At 39.3% G+C, this 17,761-nt stretch overlaps 1 protein-coding gene across 1 annotated transcript in view; it reads right to left on the reverse strand.

Annotated features, from left to right (window-relative positions):
- Positions 1–17,761, reverse strand: part of CNTNAP5 (contactin associated protein family member 5) — a 303,624-nt gene that overhangs the window by 16,099 nt on the left and 269,764 nt on the right. Inside the window, exons 20-21 of the mRNA XM_068138943.1 lie at positions 4,152–4,282; positions 2,792–2,876 (exon numbers count right to left, since the gene is read on the reverse strand). Coding sequence (XP_067995044.1) covers positions 2,792–2,876; positions 4,152–4,282 — 216 coding nt within the window. The remainder of the gene's footprint in view (positions 1–2,791; positions 2,877–4,151; positions 4,283–17,761) is intronic.

Here is a 17,761-nt window from a genome sequence, read left to right on the forward strand (position 1 = left end):
CTTCTAGCACCCCTCTGATGTAGGGAAGTTCTATTATCCATGCTTTACTGATGGAGAACAGAGATAGTAAAGCCCAGACTGGTTCCACTGGGAATAAAATGCCTGCTTATCTTTATATCTGCACATAAATGGTTTGTCCAAGGTCATTCAAGCAGTCTCTGGCAGAGTGAGTGTCCCCATGTTTTTAATTCCAGTTGAGCCTACTCTGCCTTAAAAAAATGGAGGGTTTTTTCCCTTGGAATTGAGAACTGGGTGTAGGCTAACCATAGGAAAATAAAGACATTTGAGAAGTAGAAAAAAATATCTGAGTTTAAGCAGCTTTTGACTAAAGTGCAATAGAGCTGGGAGGCAGTAGTAGGGTGGAAAGCATTACTATTTAAGAACTGGCCATTGTGTAAAAATGCACATTTCAAAACTTCCAGCTGTGCTAAAAAGGTTACCATAAGAAAATTTGGTGAGACTTCAAGCTTTTATGATGTCCTGCTGGAAGCTCTCTTTGAGATTTCTCAGCCAGTGGGAAATGAATGGTGGAATTGAGACTTAAGGTGGTATAATCACCTGGTTAAGCACCAAGGGTCAGACTGTTAGAGCAGGCAAATGAGAAGTGGTACAACAGGAATGAAGACTGACAAATTTTCACAACACTGACAAAGTTTCAGAAAAGTACGGTGTTGGAAGAGGTTTTTGCATAGCTTTAGAAGACTATAGGAAGATGTAAAAGAGGTTGTTTTCAGATAGCTTTGTAGGACAGTAGGAAAGATTTGCCTTTGCTCGAGTTAGAGAAAGCTATGTTTTGTCTTTGATGCTGAGAGTAATGTAAACACCTTGTAACTGAAGGAGACGAGCTGGGTAGAATTTGGTTGGATGTGTTAAAATATTGTTTTGTTATTTTGATCTATTGTATGCCTTAATTACATGTATGCCAGTAGAAAATGACCAATTGAGATGTGACACATGTGCCTTCTGATAGACTATATAACTTTGCTGTATAACGTAATAAAGGTCTTTGCTTGCTTACATCTGGTCCTGAAAGCATCGCTCCGAGGTGAATCTGGACATCTGTACTTTTACAGTACAGCATGGATATGTAGGCCATGTAGAAAAGAAAGGTTTTTTTAATATGGTTCTATTTCAGTGGACTCTTAAATTTTCCTAATGAATGCTTTTAAGTATTTAAATCCCAGTGGCATCCAAAACAAACACTAAAGGAATTCTAGGTCTGCTTCAAAGTATCATATGCCTCTGGAGGTTTATGCCTTGCTGAGGGCATGAGCAATAACAAGGAAGAACTTGAAGAATATTTGTTTAGGTCACCAGTATTCACCTTCTGGTGAGCCATCATTAAAGAAAGCTATAGTTGACTTTTCACCCATACAAGTAATATAACTGATGGCCGGATTTATGCAAGTTCTACATCTCTAAAATGACAAGGTCCAGCTCTCCTCTCCTCTTAATACAAGAAGGCAGTACTCTTGACTTTGGGTTTTCTTGTGGTTTTGTTTTGTTTTCCTGAGCATGGGACAGTGTGCAACCTCAGTAAGTTTGGCCAATGTACAAAATTGGGAAGAGCAATTGGTAGATGAGATAGCTGTGCCACCATTCAGATGGACATTCACAAGCTAGAGAAATAGAAAAACAGGAACTTCATGAAATTCAACAAAAGAAACACAAAGATCTGCACCTGGGTTAGGAATAACCCCATCACCAACACTGATGGGGCTGACCACATGGAATGAATCTTTGCAGAGAACAACACGGGGGTACTGATGGACAACAAACTGACCATGAGCCAGATAAGTGCCTTTGGAGCAAAGGCAACCAACAACATCCTGGCATCCAAGATTGCTGCTGGAGTGCTGATTCTAGTTCTGGCCTCCTCAGTGGAACAGAGACATGAACTTACTCCAGAAGTCCAATGAAGGACTGCAAATCTGACTAAGGGACTGGAGCTGAAGAATGTCAGGTCCCCAAATTTGTTCTCATAGGCTTGTAAGATTGCTGGATTCTGAACAAACAGTAACTATAATTAAAGGGAAAATCATGATCTACTTAGTAAAACATGATGCAGAGTGCACTGTTGTCATTATATAAAATTATTATTAATAAAACAGATAACTGTAACAGATGTCAGGCTTAATATGGAGGCCCAATTCTAACAATGGACTAAAATATCTATAACCAAGGATGCATTTAGAAACTTACTGGAAATTTGTAAGTCTCTTATGTAAAAAAATATTACATACTTGGCAACAAAATCACAGAGTTCTACTTTCCAAATTTTAATCAAAGTTTTTCTGTTCTTGTAATGGTTTTGTAGCATGAAAGGGTAAAGGCCTAGAAGGTCCAACAATAGAGCATTCAGAATTGTGGCCTCAGTTCCATAAGTAATACTGATATTCCTTGCAGAATTGAAATGGAAAAGGATTGGGAGAGGATGAAGGTTCACATTTCTGTTCTTCTTACCATTAGGAAACAGAGATAGCTTAAGAGGAGCAAGCTGTAGTCAGCAAAGTTATACCATTAGTCTACAATGCCATCCTGTGCAGCCACACAGGCACTACGAATCACTTTACTGCAGGGCGCTATGGGAAAAGTTCACGTTGCTATCAGTGCAAACAGGTGAAGCTGCCACATTTTTTGCATCAATGAGATATATAAATAGGACAACTGGAATGTGCAGGCCAACTCTTAGAGAAAAAAACAGCCAAACAAAACCCCAATTCTATTAAAAAGCCAACACAGAACAACCCACCTCCAGCACTAACACTGATGAACTTTTAGCAAAACCTACCTGTGACCTTGCCCAAGGTGAGTGATTTGATGGCCTTAAAATCAGTCTCAGAAAAGTTGTGTTTGAGTTTGAGAACTTGATCAACCTAGAAGAGGTCAACAAAATTAGTTCATTACAAAAGCATGTAGACACTCCTAGATGTCTCTGTACTGCAAACGTCTGGGAATGCTCTCAGCTGCAAATCAGTTAATTCTGCCCCCAAGCGTGATTCAGTTTCTAAAGATAGCAAAGTGAATGTGCTTTGATTCTAGCAGTAGAAGCTGAACGGTACACCAAAATAGTCATATATAGGGCTTTGAAGAAACTTCCCCTGCAGAAAAGCTTAAAATGTTCGATTCTGAAATCCCCCTGCTTCCCCAACCTGTGTAGTCACTTCAGAACAAACTCAAAGGAGGCATAGAAACATATTGTGAAGAATTAGCTCTCCATACAAGAAAACCACAGTGAAGGAGACAATAGAAGACTGGTACTCCAGGAAAACCCTGGCTTTTAGCATAAGCTTCCTTCCTAGATAATCAGGCCTACCCAACCTAGCTACATGCCACCTATGTTATCATTTTACCATCCAGACATGGAAACTGTAGAGGAGAAAAGCTTGGGGTGCTTCCCAAGTTTCTGTCTCCTCCTTATTCTGTTCCTTAACACACAACTTCTATGCAGACTTTGTCACCCTTCCTTGTTAAATAACCATTGCCCAGATCTAGTCAATTTGTTTTGTAAAATGAACTATCATAATTAACCTCAGAAGGTATGCAGGAGCAGTAAAACACTCATCTTCACCCTGCCCTGGAAAAAATGGAAATGCAGGAAAACAAGGCAGAGGAACGTTCTTGTCTCCCAGTGGGCTGTCACATTCAGGATAGCTTGATTCTAGTTAAAAGATAAGGCACCATAATACACCATATCGGTGGCTGTACTCTGTGTTACCTCTCCTTTTGTGAGAGGGTAAGGCAGTTTGGGTTACATTTGTTTTTGGAACACATACCTTAAATGACACTACATTCCCAGGTGCTCAATCCTAACCTGTTTTTCTCTCCTTTGCCAGGCTTTCAATGATCCAAACTGTGTGGTTCCTCTGGGATTACAGATACCCATAGTCCCAGAACCACTCCAAAGGTCCAGGTTAATTTCTGCCAAAAGGTATTTCCCAATTCACAGACTGTCAGAGACAAGGGAAGGCTCAATGAACAGCAAACACCATGGTTGGGCAGTTTTTGAAGCAGGGTCGGATGGAGTTTTGATTTAATCTATAGGGTTGTTCTGCTGCTGGACCAGCTTTGGTTGCACCTGATCAGTGTGAAACCTTTGACTCCTGCTGGTGATCAGGCATAAATACCAGTGGGTCTGAGCCACAGTGTACCTGAATGACGAGCTCTCTGCCTTCTCTGTTAATCTTCACATGGTGCAGCTCTCGGTTGGCAAAATTTCCGGAGTCAATGGTGAAAATGAGGAGCCCATCCTTACTCAGCTTGTATCGGACCTGTAAGCTGCCTTAAGAGCAGAGCAAAATTCTATGTATAAAACTTGTGACAATAAAGAGAGACTGTTCAGTATCTCTACACAACATATAACTCATTTTGTTCTTATTACAGTAGAGTGACAAGGTTAAAAAGTCAAGAAGGAGTTCAAATTAATAAACAGTATGGGGAAAAAATAATGTGCTGGAAAAGCTTTTCTTCCTACTAGCTAACAAACTCTGCTATGGAGAAATATAACTTAATTGAGTAACAAAGTATATCAAAGGAGAGTGTGTCTGTCTGCAGGTCAGACATTTCCTGCTGCCACAGAAGCTGATCTAGATTAGTCTGTTAAGGATCGCTTCCACCAGAGGGCATGCAGGTCTTGCACTATTCTATTAAACTAATATTGGTGATTTTCAAATTCGCTTTCATCAAAATGTAACACACAACGCAGAAGATGGTGACACCTCTGAAAATTATAACTTAATTTCAAACATTTAAAGGCTTAGGCTACTTATGATTTCTGTGCAATACAAGAAAAGATATATTGCAAACGATTACACAGACAAATGCAAATTACCACAACCCTGAGCAAAGAGTCCTTAATTTATATCCTGGTTTGAAAATCATAATAAAAACACTCCACTCTCTTTCCATATCAGCACTTCTTCAGCACAAATTCAAATCATTCCACGTATCACTAGATTTTGTAGACAGCTACAGGCACATGTTACCTGCGCTGAATGATAAGAGTTGACTGATTGTTCTGCCACCGAAGGATAGATGTGTTCATGGGTTTTTTTAGCTCTAGAACCAGTCACAGTGTTTGAATAGGCAATACTTGTGTGCACATTGCTATGCAGTGCCATGTCAGAGAAGGCCATACTACAGCCGCACATGTGGTACACTGCAACATTACTCAGAGGCACCTCTGACCCCCCAAACAGGCTGGCTGTTTGATAAGGTGCATGAACAGCCCTGCTTGGCTCCTATATTCAGCTCTATAACTGCTGCAAGACTGACTGCAGGTCTCAAGAGAGGACATACCTGCTGCTTTCAGCCTTTCTAATCTACCCTCAATAAGGTTGGCCCTTGTCCTACAAGCTACTGTAAAACAACTTTATAAAAGCTTAAAACAATGTATAAATTTCCTGCTCAGGGGAAATTTTGCCACAAGTCAAGGTGAATTTGACAGTCCTTCCAGACTGGACCCAGAATCTTGTTAATACATCCCTTTTCCTGTTTCCCCACCAGGGTGTTTGGATGCTCAGGCTCTTAAGAGCTCTACTTCTTGTAACATTCATTTTATCCCAGATGAGGGCTGCTGCTCTCTGAGCTTTGAAAGATAGAAACAGAGCTTCCAAAAAAATGAAGGAAAATGGAGAATGAGCTGCTTGGATGAAAGCTTTTCATTGGGCTGCTGGATTAGGTGAGCTTGGAAATGAAAAAGAAAAAAAAAAAAGAAAAAGAAAAAAAGATAAAAGGCATTTGCTTTCTCATACACAGTCACAGATGTTAGAGGGAAATTTGTGAAGCGATCAAGGTCAGTAACAACTGATAAATTATTCACTGTGATTTTACAGGACTTGATTCAGCTGCCCCGAAACACATTGCAAAGCTCCTATCTCCTCATGGCATAGCCAGGACATGGAGCTACTGTCCATCACCATTAATGTCACACTTAAGATTCAAACTTAAATCACAATCCCATTTTCTAGTAGTGATGAAAGATCCATCAACAGGGATTATCAGTGTAAACATCTTACAATTGTTTTGCTCTAGAAAGACATGAGAAAAGAAGTCCAAGTGCAAGGAAGTTAAGGGACCTTCTTCATGCTTCCTTGTTAGGCCAGTGGGAGACGTGATAAAAAATGAAAACATTGCCTGACTCTGTACACCACTGCTGAGGCGGCCACATAGAATATGCTGAAACAAAGATGTGATAGTCTAGTAAAGTGACCCAACCTGAAAATCACATCCTAGTATGAATACTTTATGGGCTGCCTCTTAGAGCCTTTAAAAGGGGTGTAATAGGAAAAAAAGGAACAGGGCCTAAATTTGGTCTGTGACCTTGAACCAGTTGCTTAGTTTGTACATGTGAAAAAACTTCTGTGCTCTTCTTTGAATGCTGTGAACACATCCACATATAAAATATAAATAGTACTACTATTTCCAGATGATTAACTTAGTAACCAGCACATTTATGTTCAAAGTGAGACAGCAAAATATGCAATTTCTCTAGGTTTTCAGATTCTGCAAAGGGGGATTTTATCCACTGACTTTACCAGAGAAGTATTGATTTTAAAGCAGAAACCTTTTTACACAGAGAGAGTGATTGCCCATTGGAATGGGCTGCCCGGGGAGGTTGTGGAGTCGCCATCACTGGAGGTGTTCAGCAGGAGACTTGACAGGGTGCTTGGTTGCATGGGTTAGTTGGTTGGGTGGTGTTGGATGATAGGTTGGATGTGATGATCTTGAAGTCTCTTCCAACCTGGTTTATTCTATTCTATTCTATTCTATTCTATTCTATTCCATTCATTGGGAGACAATGGGGGAGGTTCTTGACATCCATTAATAACAGATCAGACTTTCTATAGTAACACAATTTTACCTTAAAACATTAAAAGTGATCAGCGATCAGCACCTTATTTTATCAAATTGCTTTGAATTCCAATGGCAAGCTTTTTTTCATTTTGGGTGGTGGGTCTTCAGAACCACTGAATCCAAGCTGGCATTTTGCCTGGGGTCACATGTGCATTAATAAAAACCAGAAGTACATGGGCTCATCTCTCCAGATGTGTTTTGGAATTTACACAAAAGTTGATTTTGACTTGCATTCATTACCAAAACTTATTCTGCTTTCAGAGTACAGAATAATTTGTCTAGCAGATTACATTGTTATTTTGCTACTTGACAGGCAAAATAAATGGATTATTAATTAGGATTATTATTAAGGGTTTTTTTTATTATTGTTGTTATCTGGTCCACTGACTTTCACCATCACATCAGCCTGGTGTCACTAACTGCAAATAAAAAGCTGTACATAAACCAGCTCTACTTTCCTTATTCCTTATTCTCTCTCTATTTTGCATCATTTCTGTCTCACAATAGGGATTCATACTAATCATGAACAATGTAATCTCCGGCAGTCTTGTGGCAGTCATGCCTGTCATCCTCTTTTCAGTTCCCTGTGACTGAGAATGCACACCTGGAGTGCCATAATGCTCAAGCTACACACTGCCTGTCGTGTTTTCTTTCTTCTCTAATGTATGTGGAATTGCTGGAGGCAATTTCTATTAAGTCCATAAATGAGGAGGGAAGGAAAGACAGAGGTGTTATGTTTTTGGCCTTGAACTGGAAAATTTTACTGGGCATTTTACTCTAGCAGTTTTAGGTAAGAGCAGATTCACACTTGTTTATTATAGTAATCCCTTTTTGTTTCAGCTTCTACAGACCAGCATAGAGATATGCTGTGCTAGCTCCAGAACAGCTCAGGAGTGGAGCAGGCATAGTTTAGCCTTAATGTTACAGAATAGCATGGCCTCTTTTCAACACTTCTGAAGGAAATGAGCCCATGTAGGCTCACATGTTACTGTGATGAGACCACTAGCAGTATCAAAGCTGACTTGCTACATATGATTATGTTCTTCTGCCTGTAATTTGCAGTAGTATAATCCATGACTATAGATAGGGATGAATGACATCTCTCAGCTGATACCAGATACAGAATAATTTTAAGAGTATCCAACTTCTGGAAAACAGCGACCAAAAGGGCAGAATTTATGATATCCTAGGCTGGTGACTAGGTTGAGGATGACTCTTCTGAAACAAAACACTCCCAGGAAATTCCTTCAGTGGTGATAGAGGCCTGAGCTAGTACTTGCTATCAATACACTAACAATTAGTGTAACCAACCTCCAGGCAGCTACAGGAATAGCATCATGTATTCAAACTGCATCTTTTTGCTGAGGGCAAGAAAGCTGTAGTAGCAGCTCTTAAATCTAGTGGCAGCTCTTAAGTCTAGTTGCAATAGGAACATTAAACTAGTTAGAGATTTCAAAGTGTTCAGCCTGAAGAATTAAAAAACCTTAGTCCCAAACAGTAGTGTGTTACATATTCTATATCCAAAAGCTTTATTGAATGTGTCAACAGGAGGGTTGTCTTTTGGGTTTTTCTTTTAATTGCTTGTGTCTACAGCAGTACCTGAGTGGAATGTCAGAAACACTGCCTACTGGAAAGATCTCACCCTGTGCTAGATTATTTGGGGAAAAGGTTAAAGATGCTCTGTGGACAATAAAAAAGTGGATTCCAGGAATTTGTTTTATAAATCCACCATTCATAAGCAAGGTTCTTGTCACACAGCACCACAGGTCTTGTGTCATTTAGTTTTGATGAACAAAACAGCAGAAGAGAATGACATGCACTTGGGAGTCTGAGACTTCTCTACAGGACCTTCATTTACATAAACTGGTTTTAAATGAGCCCAGATTGAATCCAACATCTCTGCCAGCTTCAACAGCACTTCTTAATTACTTAAACTGGCTGAAGCAGCTGGCAAGACATCTTGCATCATTTGATGAAGCTGAGGTTAGTTCAATGAGCACATGGGTGACACACGTAAAACATACAACTTTATCACCATCATGTTATATGGGAAAAATAATTTCACTCAGGGCAGCTGACAATTCTGATCTGGGAGAGATGTACATGTATAAAATAATGAAAATAATGAAATTTATTAAGAAAAGAGCCATAGACTACCCCTCTGTATCCCCTTGCCTCAAAGGCACCCAGAAATAAAGGAGTTTAAGACCAACAGAACCACTTACTGCTGCTACCCTTGTAGAATTGTAAGATAACTATAGCACTACATCCACACTCAGCACTCACCCTCAAAACTCCCCTGAGCTATAGCTAAAGAAAAAATAATTAAGGCACAATTAAACAAATAGTGAGGAGAAGAAGAAGTATTTCTATCAGAAAGCCATTTGTAGCATGAAATCTAGAAGTGTTTGTTCCTTCCTGAATCACAGAGCAGCAAATAAAAGTTTTCAGTCATCTCTATGTCTCTCTGACACAATATCTCTCTGGCAACTTGCACAGCTTCAGCATGACAACGTCCCTTTTCATAGCCTAGATATTTTAAAATGAACCAGCATTTTCTCGGTAAAAAGCAGCTGGCTAAGAAACCTGCTCCTTAATTAGCAGCTTCTCCCCAGGGATATTTACTCAGTAAATTCACTCTTCAGTGGAAGTGCCGCTGGTGATTGGAAAGAACAGGGCCCATCTCTTCAGCATCCAGTGGCATTTAACTAAGAAAGTACTTGCACATTTTTAGGAGGTGACTCTTGCTATTTGCTTTGCATGGAGAAAACAAGGAGGTGAAACTGCTGAACATGTTTGCTGAACATATGACTACTCAGCTACTGCATTTGTTTAGATGACACTGTTACACAGAGTTTAAAAAAAAAATAAAATCCACCCCCAATTTGTCATAATCTTTCACAGCAGTGTAAAGCAAAGGTGTCTATTTCTTATTTCCTCCCACTCAGTGCTTGAGACATTCAGAACTTAAGGATCATGTTCAGGCCATCCTATATTAAAAAAACACTTTCATGTTGCATTTCTTCAACTTTGAAAAAAACACACCCCTACAAGCCCCTAAAGGAGCTTATCTGGAGGCCCATGACCTCAGTTCACTTTGCAATCCTGCTAGGCAGTTGGATTCAGACCGAGAATGTCACTTAAGTATCAACAAATGTAGCTAGTTCCCTTATATGACTGACAAATGTGTTTAACCTTCATAGACATCTCATTCCCACCAGTTAGTTTAACACAGGCTGACCAGCAATTAAAGAGGGACTGGCAGATGGTTCTTGCTCCAGAGCTAGGAAGTATTGCAGGTCTAAAAGATGACTCAGAGGACCACAGTCACAGAGCTCATTATGCACATACTAAGTGGCTTAAACACAGAGCTTATTCCAGTGATTATAAAAAGGAACTATTATCTAAACAAAACCAGTGCATGTCCATGCTGATGTGGCTGGGCCTAAAATGGGAACAGGGCTGAACCATAGTCATGGGACAACACTAAACACTGGCTCTCCATTTCAGCTCATGGGTAAACATACAGAGTGGTGTATTTACGGAGGCAACGGACAGAGCACTGACACAACTTGGAATCTACCAGCATGATGACTGCTGACAAATCACCTTCCTTGTGTCAATTTATCTTTTGGTGAAATAGATGAATGTGAGCATCCTTTGGAAAAATAACAGGAAACTTCGGGGTGAGCAGCAATTAAAAAATATACTCTTAGTCATTATCAGTATCTCTGCTTTCCCAAATATTGCTTTTTCAGGAAGAAACTCATTGCTTGTTTTTTGTTTTTTTTTACAAAGTGATGCTACATTAATTACCTTTTTCCCCTGAAGAGTGACTGAATGTAAAGATGAAGCAAAGAGCTAGGGACATCTGATGCAGCTAAATGTCCTTGAAATTACCTGCTCTCTGATGAGTTTTATTCTAGTACATTTTAACCTATACTTTTTTCTACATATTCTTTGTAATTTTAAAGTCACTCTAAGATGCTTCATTAGCAAAAGCTATCTGCATGATACTATTGGATCTGATGTTCAGATCTCACCTCCTCTCTTTGAACACAGACACACACACACACACACAGAGGATGCCATTAATCTTCTCATGATCAAGACATTCAGTAGGCTCTATGGTTTTGTATGTAGAAGAATCTTACCAGGCTTTCATATCACACTGTATTTTTCATTTAAAACTAGCATAGCAGCCAGGCTGGCAGGAAGAACTTTTATTCTGTAACCACTGAATGAAATAAAACGTGTCATCGCATGAATTTCATTCCAAAAGTTCAGCCTGGCTTTGCAAATTATGCACCACGGTAACTCTGTAAGAACAGCTTGCAGGCAAAAAAGACAGAGTACCTTTTGTGATATCCTAAGGGATTCCTTCCAATTTGCCCTCACCAAGACTGTAGCTTATAGCTTCCATTCTTTTCCTATTATCTTTCAACCATTCCTGTTTCATTTATGGCAGTTGAGACACCTGTTCAAGCAAGGATTGTTTCATGCTGACCTAACAAATAACCATAATACTCAGCAATGAGAATATGGAAAAAGATGATGTGAACAGAGAAAAAGAAACAATCAACTTGAGCACTACATAATGTCTGTGGAGCAGGAGAGCAAGCAATAATATTTTAAAACTAGAGGAAAAAAATAATCATATGCCTCCCTTCTCAAACTTCTTTTTCACTCAACTTATAATAAAAACAGCACAGAACTTTAAGGATAAATGGTTTTCTGAGGTTAATGATAATTTGTGTTGAGCTTTATGGACACTGCCTGGATGGTCACAAATCTCTGGGAACTGCTCTGATTCTTTGACCAGCTAGTTAACCTGAGCACTGCCTAGGTCATAGGTCATGCCAGCATCTTTGACTGGAGAATTTGGACCTTTTAATCAATGGCCTTCTCCTGATTCTGGCAAACCCTCAAGAGAATTATTTGAGTTTCCTAATAAGCCATAGCCATTGGCATACAAAGAACTGACTCATGTTCCTAGGTCATATGATGGAGAAAATTAGGATGAAAACTTCTACTTAGTACTTGTACCTAGTACAAGAATGGTATTAACAGTGGCATTGTGATTACTCTTCTGTAGCAAAATACATGCTTATACAGACATAATTTCACTGCTTCACTTTTGAATGTGTACTTCTGCAATCTTTCACAGAATCACAGAATGGTTGAAGTTGCAAGGAACCTCTGGAGGTCATACTGTCCACCTCCATCATTCTCAAGCAGGGACATGGAGACAGCTGCCCAAGGCCCTGTTCAGACACCTTCTGAATATCTCCAAAGAGCGAGATTCTGCAATTTTCTAGGCAAGATGTGCCAGTCCTCAGTCACCCTTACATTAGAAAAAAGAGTTTTATGTGTTTCAATTTGTCTCTGTTGCCTCTTGAGTGGCCTTGCAATGATATCTGTCAGCTTTCCTAGCACTTCTGTGTGCATCCTATCAGGGATCATGGATTTATGTGTGCTGAATTTACTTAAGCATTCTCTGATCTGATCCTCTTCCACTAAGACGACATCTTCCTTGCTCCAGAATTCTTCTTTGACCTGGAATTCCTGTAGGCCAGTCTAGCTTGTAAAGACTCAGGCACTCTCAGTTTCATCAGGAAAGAAGGACAAAGTCACCTTTTCAATATCCATCCAAGATAACTGATATGTTATCAGGAAAAAATAACACGCTAGTAAGACAGAGCATACAAGCAAGACAGAGAAGGAGGCTTGCTTGGGGCCAGGCTGGTTCCTTCAAGTATTAATAGCTTGGGCTCTACATTGTGTAGAAACAGATACACTGTTCCCAAGGGAGCACTTGAGTCAGCATTTCTGATAGACTAGAGATCTCACCACACAGCTCTCTATGTCCACGACACACATAATTCACTACTGAAGAATAACTGAGAAACAACTAATATCAATCCTCAGGGCTAAAAGTTTTGGTAAAATGGTTTCTGAAAAGACCTTCATTCCAGAATTATTGAAAAGCATATCTGTATTTCCAGTATCCATTTAAACATAGGATCTTGTGACCTTCTGTCCTTCCTCTCCACTCTTTTCAGGACAGTCACACAGAAACTGAATAATAAAAATGACTTTCCAACTGCAAAAAGCAAGTACTTCAGTCTTCAAGGAGATAAACACCTTCTTCAAGCAAATGGGAATGTATGCTTTCTTCTGGGCTGATTATCTGCAGCCAGTGTTCTGAGGTTTTATGCCAGATACCAGTAAGTTCAAAGTCAGTCTGTATAGATGCAGAGCACATATCAATTATTAACTGCATGCTCAGCTTTTCCTGCTCAATGTAATCCAATTACAGTTCCCTTGTTTTTCTCTTGTGGGTCTTCAGAACATCTCTTGACCCTTCAGCATGCCAAAATGATCTTTATGAGTACAAACATGTCCATGAATTCAGCTAATGAGACAGATCTTTCAGTTCTCTCCTCTTGGAAAGCAGATAAAGAAATCTGCCAGAGTTCTTGGCTGAATGTTGTAGTTGCTTCTCCTTTCAAGTTAGTTTTGCACACTTAGAGGTTGAGAGTGGCCATATGCTAAAAAAACCAAAAAAATATGTTGGATTTGGGTGCCAAGTCCACCTCAGAGACTTTGCAGTGCTGGATTTCAAATGAAAACTCTAATCAGCATTGCTACTTTCTGTGAAGCATGCTTGCAGCAGGGAATCATCCAAAGGACCAGAGATGTTTCTAGCAGTAGTTCTTCTGTTTACATAAATGAACCAATTGGGAGATCTCCTGCCACCCCAGACCTTTCTATTTGGGGTGCCACAAGCAACCTCCCATTTACAAGCAACTGGGGAAAATATCTTTTGCATTCAATGTTCCCAGCCAAAACTGTCTCCCACACTTTCCAACACAACTCATTTTTCTGCTCCTGCTCTGTTAAAAATAACTATACCTGAACCCTGGCACCATTCTCAGTCACATAAATGGTGCAGATTGTTCAACGGATGTGGAAAGTCTCTAAGACAGAAGGTGTTCTCAGAAGACAACTGCACTAGCAATAGCACAGCCTAGAAAGTCTTTCCACAGCAGTTAGTTATGTTCTATGGTACTCACAGCCCAAAACCAAAATCTTCAAGGTGATAAAGCAAAAGAATCAGGAAATTGACCCCTCAAACCCACCCCAGTGTTTCAGTGAGTCCTACTTTCCTCATTTAGGGGCTTTGCCTCATGGAACTCCAGAGTGCACAGCATGAACAGAATCAAAAGGTTCTTTGCCTTAAAGACTGAACTAGATTTTTTGCCTTTCTTTACTACTGAATGACAAAAGCTTTGATTTTGCCTGAGAAAAGTTGTTGGAGATGAAGCTCAACAAACTTGCAAAGCAATAACAACATGGGAATTCATATGGCTTCAACAGAAAGGCTTCTTCTGACTAGAGACAGGAGGAGATTACAGTAGATTTCTAGTTTATTAAAAATATCAGTAGCTTCTCACTGATGGCACTGGAGTTGATCTGGGTTCTGCTAGTATGGTCTGAGTATCAGAGACCTAACTTTTGTTTTTAACTATCCCTTTTGTGTTGTCTTTAATCTTACCTATGAAATTTCAGTCTTACTTTCTAAAACAAATTGAGAACAGAGCTCACTGGGATGGCAATAAGTACAGGGCAGAAACAAACCAAAAAGAAAAGGACTCAAATTGTTTAGTTTCTTATGAGATCAGATAATAAATACAGATAAATTTTCAATCACTCTAGGATAGTTTGAGATTCTATCTCTTTACTTTGATGCTGGCTATCTGCTGTTTTTCCAGATTAGGAATCATTGTTTCCATGGAGAAAGCCAACAACACTGAGAATCAAAGACTTGGGGAAACATTTTCTAGACAATATACTTCATCATATTCATATCACATTTTATCACTTGCAGAGGGGAAGGAAAAATGGAGAAAGGAGAAGCACTTATAGTTTCTCTCAACACTTTTCTGTGCCATTAATTATTGTCTTTATGGATCAAGGCAAAGATACTAATATTAAGGCACTTGTAGCTTGGTGAAATCATGTAATTCAAAACTGTACGGTGAAAATTTAGAAGGAAAAGAAAAAAAAGATACCTTTGTCTTGGTGGTAGCTTCCTGTGATATGGACTGACACACTGAAAAGGCTAATTGGAGATATTTGCCCATTTTATGTACCTTAGTAATGGGCACCATAATATGAAATTGTTCCAGCACTAATATTAAAACTACACTGCCAATTATTGCAGTACTATTAATCTTGTGAATGTGGGATCAATGTGACTGTGAGAGCTTCACATATATACCAATCTATATATAAATACACATACCCATCGATATATAATACGTACACATCAATATGTATGTGCAGTTTAAACATCCAAGGGTATAATATGTGAGTTTGTGGAGAAGGGGACAATGCTATGTTATGACATGATTTTCAAAGACATGTAGGATTTAGAAGCATAAATATTAACTTATGGTGGAAAGAACACCCAAGTGATCTTTAAAAACATCAACTTCAAAAAGCTTACCTGTAAGCGTCCAGGACATAAGCCAACTGATCAGAGGTAAGAGTAATCTTGTGATACAGATAACTTCTTTGGGTGGGAATTATATCTAGAAATATTAGCTGCTAGACACTACTGAGCATTTCCTTCTATGGAAGGAGGACATCTGAATAGGTCTGGGCTTGTAGTTACTACATTGACATATGGTGGTACCCAACATCTGTTATAACTTTACCACCCTTATGAACTACCTTCCCTCTAATGCTTCAAGGAGCAGAAGGGCTTTCTGTGTGGGCAGCATTGATCTGTATGGGTAAAGCCATGAGTGGGAATAAAGTAATTTTATTTCTTTTCACAGACCTGACTCTGGCCTGCTAGAAAACTCTAAATGAATAATTTTACTACCACAATTCTAGTGTCTCAATCAATATGTACTGTATCTCCTAGTGGTATCACCTTCTTTACAGACTGACAGTGCAAAATATGTTGGGGTTAAATGTGATTATTTCTTAATTTTACTGAAACAAATTGATTTAACAGGAAATATTTCACACCTGACTGAATTAGACCACAGCTGCCTACAAGAATTCACTCTCACAAGCTCCTTTTATTATAGTCTAACTATGAATGAGCCTTGCAGACACTTTAGCTCCTTTTATGGTAAATATTTAACAAGGCAAGTCTGAATTACAAGAAAAAAATATTCACATTTTCACTTTTATTAACTAATAATTTGCCTAGTAATTTTGTGGATAATAGAAAAGAGGAATAAGCAGTTTGAAAAATACATATAGAAGGTGAGGTATCAAAGTATACTTAGACTATTCCAATATAGTTTCTAAAAAAGTGGAAAGGGTCTTGAGATTACGGCAAAGAACATAACCGCTCAAGTCTTAAGTGAGAATGTCCATTCCTATTTCACCTGGACTCTAACTTTAATTTAACCAATCAGTTATCCAGCAGGGACATGCTTAGGCCCTACTACACATTGCCAGACACAGCAAGATTCCTTGAAAGACAGCCAGTAAAGAGAAGGAATTGCGCTCACTTTCAACGCTACAAAGGACATTGTTATTCGTAGTCCAGGAACTTTAATGCATGCATAAACCTTTTGGAGGAACAAAGAGTAACATATCTGAGTATTATTTTCATTGGAATAATTTCAATTCCAACATGACTAAGGAATAAGTGAGTATGAGATTAAAAAAAAAAAAAAAAAAAAGGATGATTATGTTTGGGACAAACATACTGAAATGACTCTCTTAAAAGAGTCACACGGAAGCATGCACAGAGTAACCCTGAACAAAACCTCAGGAGCTAACCAAGGTCAGCTTAGTAAATCTGTGCATATAGTGCTACATTTTATATTCCAGAATTTTGGAACCTAACATCTCAACAAGCCTCTAAACTACTGTTGCATTATCTTCTTTTTACAAGTGAGTAAACAGAGGTACAGATATGATAAAAAAGCGCCACTCTTTCAATTGCTTGAGTGTTCTGCGAGCTGCACCACCCTGATTTCCAGAAGTATTGAGATTCCCTGTCTCTGTGTGAGCCAAGCAGAGACCTGCAGATGGTGCAGCTGCCAAAATGAAGTTTATCTCTGTTCCTGCTAGGCTGCTACAAGAGATCCTAGTGTTTTGATTCCAGTCCTGTCCCCAACCACCATTACATTTGCCCCTTTCAGAACTTCACAATTATAGCTAGCTTATGATTGTATTTCATCAATAAAAGTCAACTGACTCATGTTTCTAAGGTCATTTTACACTACTCTGGCAGCAGTAAAGGTGATTTAAATGGATATTACATTTTCATTCACTTTAGGGCTATTTTCAATTGCATGAGTGTCATCGAGAGACCTGAGTGTAACAGAAGCAGATTCCAATGTCTGACCTCAGCAGGGGATAACTTCTGGCACTGTGGACCTACATACTGGAAAATTCCTACATCTGCAAATCACACACACTTGCATTTGAGAGCATATCAGAGACAGAAATCTGGGACTGAATTGGGAGAGTGGAGAGTTTCCTCAGTAGTTTTATTGCTCTGCTGCAACTTCACTTTGGGGTGATGGGTCCAGGCTGATGCTGTCCCAGCTGACCCTCCTAGGGATTTGGATACTCATCCCATGCCAGCTGGCACGCTAGCCATGTGACATAACTGGAAGATAAACTACTAAAAAGCCCAGACAGAGAATAAAAATCTTTGTGCTTCTTACCTTCCCCCTTCCCCCCCGCTTTTTGTTTTCTTAGAGTTTTGTTTTACTGGTACTTGAAAGCTTAGCTATTTTGAAATTTGCAAGGCTTCAGAGTGGTCTGGGTCATTCGGTCAAATGTCCATATCCAAACCACATAGCATTAACTTTCTATTGTTCTGCCACAGGCTAGTGACTCACCAACACACTTACTCATCACTTCC

Source organism: Melanerpes formicivorus, unplaced genomic scaffold (genome assembly GCF_026170545.1).
Source record: "Melanerpes formicivorus ecotype bairdi unplaced genomic scaffold, bMelFor1.0.p_v2 SCAF_5, whole genome shotgun sequence".
Classification (NCBI taxonomy): Eukaryota; Metazoa; Chordata; class Aves; order Piciformes; family Picidae; genus Melanerpes; species Melanerpes formicivorus.